We start from the raw sequence: 10,982 nt of genomic DNA on the forward strand, positions 1-10,982 counted from the left end.
GTTCTTTTCAAACTTTATTGTTAGAGAAGAGTATAAAATCGGATTCCATTATAAAAAGGAAGCAAAAAAAATGTATACATGCAAGTACAAAGCTCAACAGTATGTCAGTTCTAAAGACAGATTAATTATGCATCATAGACAACGAAAAAAAAAAAAAAAAAAAAAAAAAAGGGAGGCGCAGGGCCTTCCAAGCATATTGACTCAAACAGAGGAACCAACATTGGAACAATTACTAACGTATTCAGAACTGGTGGACAGGAGGTGTATAAAGAACAAACAAACAAAAAAACAAACAACCACACCCTTAGTTAGGCTTACCGGTAACGGTATTTCTACGAGCCTTTCAGGACAGCACCTTGGAGAGAGCATAGCTCCAGCTCTTCACAGGAAATACTACGTGACAACACCCCTTTAAAATTCAGCTGCTTCCACCATGCCTTCAGTTGTTACCGAGAATTCCTCCGACATGCTGGAAGACATAAGCAGGCAATACCGAGCCCAGCGATTATAAACCATACATAATAAGCTAGGGAGGGAAGTAGCTGCTGTCCTGAAAGGCTCGTAGAAATACTGTCACCGGTAACATTTGGATTTTTGAAGATTAAGGAGCAAACACAAGCTGTTTAGGTGTCCCTGAGTTACTTGTAGGTTGACCACTACCTGATCTTTTGATTCCGCGAACAGTAGTAGATCATTCGGGTAAGGCACTATGGAAATCCCCTTCAGTCTCAGAGACTCCAGGGCTCTGCCATCACTTTTGTGAACACTCTGGGAGGAGGAGGGAATTGAAGGTGCCAAATCCCCCCCCCCCCACCCCCAAGTTGACTGCTAGTCGCATGAATTTCTGCGATGAGGCTGCAATTGGTATGTGAAGATCTGCATCTCTTAAAATCGATGGATGCCATGAAGCAGTTGAGGATGAGAAAGTTCAAGGAGAAAAACGTGTCCATCCGGGACCTCTTGTACTTTATAGATCGGTTCAGGATCTTCAAATTCAGAAGCAAACAAAAATTCTCCAATGTTTTTTGATCAGAAAAATTTGGGGGGGTAAAAGCCCCTCCCTTCCTGGTCCTTCTGAACTTGGGAAATACCCTGTTGTATCAGTTCTCTCAAAAGAGAAGTCATAGCCAGGGCCTTCTCCTGACCCCTAGCCCATGAGTCCCTTAGTGGGTTCTTCCATGAAGGGTATTTTCTTCCCATGGTTCTCTCAGATTTGGCAGTGGCTTTATAGAAGACAGAACACGGAAACCCCAGAACCCCCTATTAGGGCGAGATACTGGCCAAACACTGAACAGAGAGATAGAGAGGGTGCCCAAAGCAAACTCCACCAAGTGCCCGAGAGTCTCCCATCCCCACTGAGCTGCTAATAAGATGTGTCCCTATAACAAACAGCTGCAGGGTGTAACCATAAGACAAAAAAAATACACCCCAGTAGATAAAGGAAAGAGGCACCTCTGCACCTCTACCTGGGCCTGGCCGGGAACCTGGGCGCCTGCATCCGCCATCGCTGCTGGCGTCTGTCTCCTCCATCCCGAGCGCCACAGCAGTCACCTGTGCCTCTTTTTTAAACTAGTTGCTCCGTCCGGCGTCCCCGCGCTCGAAGAGTGGAAGGAAGCCCCGGCCAGATGACCCGCTCCTTCCCCCTGCGTTCCAGCAGCTGGAACCACTTGCTGCCTTGCTCTGCTGGAAGCCTCCACCCCCTGGAAATGACATCACTCGCCATCCAGGAATCTGCGCTGAGATGCCCAGATCTGGCATGCACGCTCTGCAAAGCACAACTGCGGCCTGCACTAAAAATGCATGCACAGCATTTTCCATGTATTCCAATGACTAGTTCACACCATGCAGTCAGTTTCCCGTGCAGAAACTGACTGCATGGTGTGAACTAGAGCCATTGGAATTAGGGCTGCGGAAATTAACAAATAATCCCGATTAATCGTTAATTTTTTTTATCGATCAAAGTTCTTTGGATCGGTACTCACCTCTCCGCCGGTTTCTGGGTCTTCAGGGAGTTCTGTCGGCGATCTGGTGATGTCACCGGACTCCTCCCCCCTTCAGCAAGTGCCTCTGTCTGCTAACAAAGGGAAGGGGGGGGGGGGGTTGAGTCACGCGGGGTGTGGTTTTCTTCTTTTCTTCTTTGGCTTATCGGCGGTAGCGGGTCATGTGACATGGCCTACCCCCTCCTCCACCCGCTGTGGGAGTGAGAGCTGGACTTCAGGTCCAGGAGCAGAGCGCGAAGCGGAAGGAGCCAGACACAGCGGAGGGCCGGCAGATGGCAACGGAGACCCACACTCCTCATACCGATAGACAAGCCCGCTCCCCTAGGCTTTACGGTAAGGGGAGGGGGAGCTGCCTGTTGTCACGGTTTTCTCAATGTGTAGAGACCGGCGGACACCTGGTGCCAGATGTGTACATACTCCATAACATGTCATTAAAAAGTGTCCCCCTTCGGGAAATTTCCCTTCACTTCCTGTTCCAGAGTCAAAACCAGAAGTGAGAAGAAGCCCCTTTAGCTCCTAGTAATCGCCAGAACTTGTGCCCCCTCTGTGGGGGGGCATTTCCCTCTGATAGCTTATGCTGGGACAAATGGGGCTCATTCACATGAAAGCGGTGTCCATTAACCCCTATGCTGCCAGAGCTGTTTTTGCATGAAACATTTGTTGCTTAAAAGTTAAAATCAGTACTTTTTTGCTAAGAAATTAACATATACACACACATATGTATAATTTATTAGTGGGGACGGAAAGTATTCAGACCCCCTTAAATTTTTCACTCTGTTATATTGCAGCCATTTTCTAAAATCATTTAAGTTAATTTTTTTCCTCATTAATGTACACACAGCACCCCATATTGACAGAAAAATACAGAATTGTTGACATTTTTGCAGATTTATTAAAAAAGAAAAAAACTGAAATATCACATGATCCTAAGTATTCAGACCCTTTGCTCAGTATTTAGTAGAAGCACCCTTTTGGTCTAATACGGCCATGAGTCTTTATGAGAAAGATGCAGCAAGTTTTTCACACCTGGATTTGGGGATCCTCTGCCATTCCTCCTTGCAGATCCTCTCCAGTTCTGTCAGGTTGGATGGTAAACGTTGGTGTACAGCCATTTTTAGGTCTCTCCAGAGATGCTCAATTGGGTTTAAGTCAGGGCTCTGGCTGGGCCATTCAAGAACAGTCACCAAGTTGTTGTGAAGCCACTCCTTCGTTATTTTAGCTGTGTGCTTAGGGTCATCGTCTTGTTGGAAGGTAAACCTTCGGCCCAGTCTGAGGTCCTGAGCACTCTGGAGAAGGTTTTCGTCAAGGACATCCCTGTACTTGGCCGCATTCATCTTTCCCTCCATTGCAACCAATCATCCTGTCCCTGCAGCATGATGCTGCCACCACCATGCTTCACTGTTGGGACTGTATTGGACAGGTGATGAGCAGTGCCTGGTTTTCTCCACACATACCGCTTAGAATCAGGGCTCTTTCACACGGACGATCCGTATGTCCGTTTTTCATCCTTCCGTTTTCTGATAAAAAAAAACGGACATACATGTATCCCTATGGAGCGTCGGATGTCAGCGGTGACATGTCTGCTGACATCCGACCCGCTGCGATCCAAAAAAGTGTAACGGAGGAAAACCCTACATTTACATCAGTTTTCGGATCGGGTGATGACGGACTCTACGGTCCGTCATCATCCGATCCCCCATAGGGGAGAGCGGCGCTCTGACAGGTCCGTCGCTGGCCTGTCATCTTCCTGCTCAGCAGGGATCGGCGGAGCGATCCCCGCTGAGCAAGCGGGTGTTCACGGGGCGGATCATCACTGATCCGCCCCGTGTGAAAGAGCCCTTAAGGCTTTTTTAATTGTACTGTGGAATATGAATTGTGTTATTGGACCAGATTTGGTATGTACCGAGTTTAATCCATCTAACTATGCCCCTGAACATGGGTTGTCATTATTAAAATAATTGTTAACATTCATTAGACTACTCTTTTTGAGTTTGCTCATTGCTGTTTTAAAGCCCCACCAGGGAAAATTCTTTTTTTACATATGTAGTTTCGGGGGGTGCGCAGCTCACTTTGTCTCTTCCATATGTGTCTTTTTTCTATTGAGCCCTTAAGGCTAAAAAGTTCCATCTTGGTCTCATCAGACCAAAGAATCTGATTTCTCACCATCTTGGAGTCCTTCAGGTGTTTTTTTTAGCAAGCTCCATGCGGGCTTTCATGTGTCTTGCACTGAGGAGAGGATTGAGAAGAGTTCTGTGTTTTTCTGCCAATATGGGGTGCTGTGTGTACATTAATGAGGGAAAAAAAAAAAAAAATGAACTTAAATGATTTTAGAAGAAGATGGCTGCAATATAACAAAAAGTGAAAAATGTAAGGGGGTCTGAATACTTTCCGTCCCCATTGTAAATTTAAAATCGAATAAAAAATAATTGAACACGAAAATTTTAAATCATTAACAGCCCCAATTGGAAAACACTGTGCATTCATTTTGTGCAAGAAAAAAAAAAAAAAAAAAAAAAAAGCGCACAGAACTGCATCTGATGTGAACTGGCCCGAAAAACTGACAGCATGGTAGAAGCAGCTGAATTTAAGCCCCAAGTCCTAGCCATGGTAGTCATGAAGGATCATGCCTAAGGGTTCCAGGAGGGACCCGTCAAAGCCTGGAGGAAGAAAGTGATCCACCCGGGACTGCCAGATTTTGAGGCGTTTGGGAATTTTATCCTGAATAATTGCTTCAATTTTGCTGTGTGACCCTATGTTTAGTTTCAATAGTCATAGTGTGTTCTCCTGCTTAGTGTGGTCAGTTTTTAATAGGAAAACCAGAGGAAATGCAGGATCACTAGGGATTCCACACAAAGGCAGCAATGCAGAGAGAACAGGATACTTTCTCATACAAGTACATAGTACAGCAGGCACATATCAAGGATATAAAAATGTTGGGATAACAAACGCTTTAAAGGTTATTTTATTCAGAGGCCCCCCAATCTCCCTACCCTCTCACTCCCTCTATGACCACCACCCTACAGGCATGGAAGGCAGGTCTGGCACAAAAGTTACCTTAAATTGGCTGCCTCCCCTAGTTCCCCTTTTGGCTTATTCCAACTTTATCCCATTTCTTGATGCTCCTCGAACTCAGTGCTTGGAATAAATATGGCATCAGAACAAATTTCCCAGGTCATCACTGGTCGCCCCTTGCTTCCACTACCCCAACTTGTCGCAACCTATAAAAATGTACGTATTCCGTTACCTACAGCTCTCCCATACTTTCTACAGCCAATTCCCACATTCCTCTCTCTTTGTTGTTCAGTCGACCTTGGAGGAGGTTCCTAGTACTGAATGTGATGAGAAATCCACATCCCATTTATACTCTTGTTAGTGTCCTTGTCGGCCCCAGATGGACTTAGGGCCCGGTGGCAGCGTGACATTCCAGACCTAGACACCAATTACTGGAAAGACATTTGGGACCTTCCTTTTTGCTCTCCCTACGGGACAGAGTCATACAATTTACAGTCACTCTCAGAGCCCATTTCACTCCCCATAGACTTCATAAGTTGCATTTCTCTCACTCACCGGAGTGCTAGCGATGCGGAGATTCCTTGGGTGATTCTTTACATATTTTCTGGTCTTATCCTGCAGTCACGGGGTTCTGGGCGGATGTGCTAGCTTCTATAAATGGTGTCGTATCGGTTACTCTACAACCCTCTGCACATTTGTGTACTGGGTCTGGTAGAACACATTTTTCTCACTGTGGCTGAACATACGCTGACTAGCCTACTTTTTTATGCCAGGAAGGCTATAGCGTTACACTGGAAGAAGTCTTCCCCCCACATTTAAATTCATTTTTGAAACAATTAGTGAATAACAGCCTGCCTCTTTATAAAAGACACCTATACTAATAGAAGCTACCCCAGGAAGTACGATAGGATCTGGCCCAAATGGTTGGCTGATCCCTCCACTGCTTCAGAGATCACCGTCTGATAGAGTGAATCTTTTTAGCCTTATTACCATGTGTGTACACTCGCCATGGGGACATCCTCTTTTCTTTAGTATACCTCTTGATTTGCTATATTCCTACATACCCATGTTCTTATGTGCTGAGCCACCTTTGTTACCCTTTTGTGTAATTCCATGAGCTGTTCACTTGAAATGTATGCCATTTTTCTGCTGTTGCCCTGCATGGGCTTGCACCACTGTGGATTGGATGTTGTGTGTTGTATTTTCAGTGTCTGTTAAAACTAACAGATTTATAAATGAAAATCTTCCAGGGCGCAAAATGGTTAAATAAACATGCATTTTTTTTAAAGAGATTTACCTTTTAAATTTAGCTTAGATGCAGAAGAGAAGAGTAAACCAGTCCTAAAGATCTTACCTGTAGATGGTTCATATGTCTGTTCTTCTCCTACAGAGTCTACAGGCTGCACTCTGCTCCCTCCACGATAATTGAGAGGCAGGGAGTTCTGGAACGTCCCAGTGGTAAGTGTACGGCTCATGGTAATTCGGAACTTTGGAAGCAGCAGCTGAACAAGAGGACGTGCTGAATAAAGTTTCATCAACAGCCTGAAAATTCAAGTTTAAAACCATGTACTTATTTCTGCTTAAAAGGTGTATCCCTGGGAAAACAAACATTTAGTGCATCTCTTCAATACATAGTTGTATCCATTTAAAAATGCTGCAAAAAAAAAAAAAAAAAAAACCCACCACACACACACACACACACACACACACACACACACACACACACTCTGCTGGAAAGCCATTGTGCTCCTGACAATACAGTGCCTCTGCTGTATAAAATCCCAATCAGTGTCATCAGCCTTGCCTGTTGGACTACAAATCTCTGGCTATCCCCCCACCCTTCTCCGTCCCACTCCACATACATTTATTGAAGACCAATTATAGAAAAAAAAAAAAAAAAAAAAAAAAATGATACTATCCACCTTTGCAGTGGGCTCCCCACACTGCAAGTGTCAATTGCCCACTTAGTCTAGGGGCACAGGACTAAGGAGTAAATTCTTTGTTCCAGCTGGCTCCCTTCAGCGCTTTGCCCAGTCACACTACAGCCTTCTTAGCATATCATACAAGGTTAATGTCCCACAGTTGACACTGTGGATGGAGGAGGAGAGTGCTAGAGCAAGGAATCAGGTAATGATAGGGCCTCTTGTAAAATCCCCTAGACATAATGAGCAATTAACCCTTGTAGTGTGGGGGCGGGGCACTGCAAGGGTGAATTTTTTTAAAATTTACTGGAATTGGGCTTTGATTTCTTCCCCAGCAAAACAATGCTTGCTGCCTTGACTCACAAGAGCCTGCCCATACACCGTGTGTAGGGAAAGGGCTCTTGAGAAATGTGGTTTTGTGGGGATGCCTGTTTCAATAATAACAAAACAAAACAAAACAAAACAAAACAAAACACACACACACACACACACACACACACTTTCCTAGAGGAACAGATTGAAAATAAAAGCTGGGACGTAATCCAGATATGGGGGGGGGGGGGGGGGGGTTGGAGTAGGAGCAAATTTGGGTCATGTCTATACAAAACCTTTAAACTAGTTTGATAACAAAATTAAGACATTAACCTTATCCCATCCCTTTAAACAGTTTTAACGCCCAGGGGGTGGGAAGGATGGTCACAGGGGTCACATCATCTGAAGCCTCACCGGCTACCGATCCTTACCCCAGACTGAGGGCTGTCTTTGACACTTGGTTTTTGTGCTGAGAGTGTGCAGTGAGCACGCAGTCACATATGTGCGGTGTGTAGGCGTTGAAGCCTACCCTTCTGCCGCCATACATATGTGTTGGGCAGTCACAAAAGGGTTAATTCTTTAATACTAAATTATCTAAAAGTTTCTCATATATATGATAGGGCTTCTTAACCAAATAAACCAACCAAGATACTACAAGAAGTCCCTTTAAACAGCAATTTGTCACTGTACTAGAATGAAGCCTTTTGAGCTTAGACACCCGTCTACCCATAGTGTGCTTTCAGGTGTCTAGGAAACAGTCTCAGGGTGATACTGTCCTTTGAATGACCAAGATGTTATGTTTCAGAGGCCCAAGACATCTAACCCAGGGAAAATGGGGCACTAAAAAGCTGCATTCCAGATTTTTAAACAAGGGTAAAAAGTGTTACTAAACCCACAACAGTAAAAGAAGTCTGTAGATGCAGTAAAGCATACTCGTTATACTCACTGGGGAATCCAAGGGGTTAATCCTGCACATTGTGTAAAAAGGCTGTTTGATCAGGTCTTGATACTCTTCCCCTTCCACCACTGTCCCCAATCCATATCCTGATAGTACAGAGCCCTAGGAAGCATTGTGCACATGCTCAGTTTGGTGTGTATTGCTAAAGGAGTTTTATTTTTATTTTTTTGGGGAGGGTGCATGTGATTGGTACATGGCCAATCAGCACTGTCCAGAGGGTCAGGGGTCATGCAACCTTTAGTCAGAGAATGAAAACTCATCCTACAAGCTTTAACCAGTGCTCAGCCAGATACTGATAGAAGTCACAAGACTGCTATATACAGCTGAGGAAAAAATGTATTTAGCAGTTTATATTTATTAAAATAATTGCATTTCCATGTTCTGAGCATTGTTGAGACCAGCTATAGTGAATGAAGGGTCCTGGGTTTAGTAACACTTTAAAAAGGAGTTTATAAAAAAAAAAAAAAAAAAACACAAACAACACAACACAACAAACAGGGAAACCTGACATCCTCTTGTTGATTATGGGGGATTTTAACTGCTACTTAGATCCCCAATTGGATAGACATCCTCCCGTCCTTTTACCCGCTGGAAAGAGAACTACTGTCCTAAGTAGACTGGGAGTGGGCTGGGTAGATGTGTGGCACTTTAAATATCCCCTACATAAATGTTTCTCCAAATCCCATCGGTCTCCTTCTAGAATTGATCTGTGTGTTGAGGATTGCTCAGCTGCTACGCTGGTCTCACAAATAGAAAACATGCCTCGAGGAGTGTCGGATCACTCTCATTTGGCGTCTTGGATTGTGGCCCGTCCCTGCTCAATGCTACCTAAAGCCCCATGGAAACTAAATGCCTTCTGGTTAGCGATCCCCTTTTTCCTCACTCCACGATCACACATTCTGCTTAGGTGGGAAACTTTTAAGGCATACCCAAGAGGGATTTTATATTGCAGAAATAAGTGAGGTTGAGAAGTCTTCATCTGAACTAAATCCTCCAGATAGAAAACCAGGAGAAACAATTGGAAATACAATATATTATCACCTCTTCTGTTCCTGGGAGGGAGGCATCAATGCCGGCTCAGGATTCACTTGACCATCTGAAATCCTCTGCCATGGAGCATAAAACAGTTATTTTCTAGGTTGGCTTTTATGGAAGAGGAGGGGGGGGGGGGGGGGGACCTGGCCACCTATTAGCAAAAATTGCTAGATCCAACCAAGCCTCTCCCGCAATAGGCGCCATACGCTTTTCAGCTGAGTGCATAATACAGGATCCTGATCTTATTACTGGGGAGCTGGCTAGTTTCTATGCCTCGTTATATCAAGCACGGTGTCAGTACTCTGTGGCAGATCTGTATACTTACCTCCAAAACAGAACATTGCCTACTCTTTCCTGTTGTCAGAGCCAAACCTTACTCCCCATTGACACTGAAGGAGTTGCAGAAGGCGGACGCTTCCTTACCCACCTGTAAGGCTCCTGGGGATGAGGCTACCCTTATGGAGGTGTACACACGACATGGGGAAACTCTCGTACCACAATTACTAAAAGTTAGTAATGCTTCCTATGATGCCCACTGTCTTCCTCCATTTGTCACTAGCCACTGTCATTTTACTCCTGAAACCTGGTAAGGACCCGCTAGATCCAAGTTCATATAGGCCAATCTCCTTGTGGCAAAGTGACATAAAAATCCTGACGAAAGTGTTGGCTCTCCACTTGAATGAGGCCATTTTATTCATCATTCACTTGGACCAAGCGAGCTTCGTGCCACACAAATCCACAGCACTTAACGGTTGTTCCTTAACATACAAACACCAGTGGACAATGTGGGTCACGGCGCCTTACGGTCCTTAGATGCTAACAAAAAGCTTCAACAGTATCGAATGGCGGTATTTGTGGGCAGTTCTGATGAAAATGTGGTTTTGGCAGGAAGTTTATTTATTGGGTTCAGATGTTGTATCACACTCCAAAAGCAACCATTAGAAAATGCTGCTAGGATTTCACATACGTTTGATTTTGGTAGGGGTACCAAGCAAGGGTGCCCTCTCTCCCCACTATTTGCTCAGGCCATTGAACCTATGGCTGCTTGATCCGCTCCAACCCAGATATAACATGCTTCCAGCGTGGTGATCTCCATGAGAAAATCATGCTGTATGCAGATGATATGTTAATTTTTCAAGGAGACACTGAGGCATCTTTGGAGGCAGTCATGCATATGGTAACCATCTTTTGTGACTTCTCCGGCCTTACCATCAATTGGACGAAGTCTGCTTTACTTCCACTGGATTGCAGATTGGGACAGCTGGTTTCCTTGGCTTGCCCTATCCCCATCCTTCAAATATTTAGCAATATATATTTCCCCTACCATCATTGATTATTGCCGTTTAAGTATGCACCCCCTTCTCCTAAAGTTCAAGGATAAAGTTAACATCTGGGAGTAGTGAAGGTATGTTGAGTAAACTGACTCGACTCCTGCGCAATGGTAAAAAGTGTGCGAATACAAAAATTACATACTGTGTCTAACAAACAAAAATGAAACGAGGTGCTCATTATAAAGCAAATTGCTTACCAGTGAATAACCAAAAATAAATTAACCGCACTCCCAATAAAGTGCAAGTGCATCAATAATACCATCAATTGTGTAAGAAGTGATACAATGTGTTGGAAAAATTCAAAGAAACATGAATACAGGCAAAAGTACATAAAGTCCAATGAACATCCTGTGGTGTCCAAACGCCTATGTGACAAGTTCACCAGTGACTTAAATGTGTCTCTTCTTCACCA

General features: G+C 44.4%; 1 protein-coding gene across 3 annotated transcripts in view; it reads right to left on the reverse strand.

The window, feature by feature from the left end:
* Positions 1 to 10,982, reverse strand: part of ALDH9A1 (aldehyde dehydrogenase 9 family member A1) — a 98,254-nt gene that overhangs the window by 74,239 nt on the left and 13,033 nt on the right. For 2 of the 3 annotated variants that reach the window (XM_073592856.1, XM_073592855.1), the window contains one exon: positions 6,367 to 6,554. The exons of the other annotated variant lie outside the window; for it this stretch is intronic. In XM_073592856.1, the coding sequence (XP_073448957.1) occupies positions 6,367 to 6,547 (181 nt within the window). In that variant the 5' untranslated portion in view covers positions 6,548 to 6,554. The remainder of the gene's footprint in view (positions 1 to 6,366; positions 6,555 to 10,982) is intronic. 3 annotated transcript variants of the gene reach the window in all.

The sequence above is a fragment of the Aquarana catesbeiana genome, linkage group LG07 (assembly GCF_042186555.1).
Source record: "Aquarana catesbeiana isolate 2022-GZ linkage group LG07, ASM4218655v1, whole genome shotgun sequence".
Taxonomy (NCBI): domain Eukaryota; kingdom Metazoa; phylum Chordata; class Amphibia; order Anura; family Ranidae; genus Aquarana; species Aquarana catesbeiana.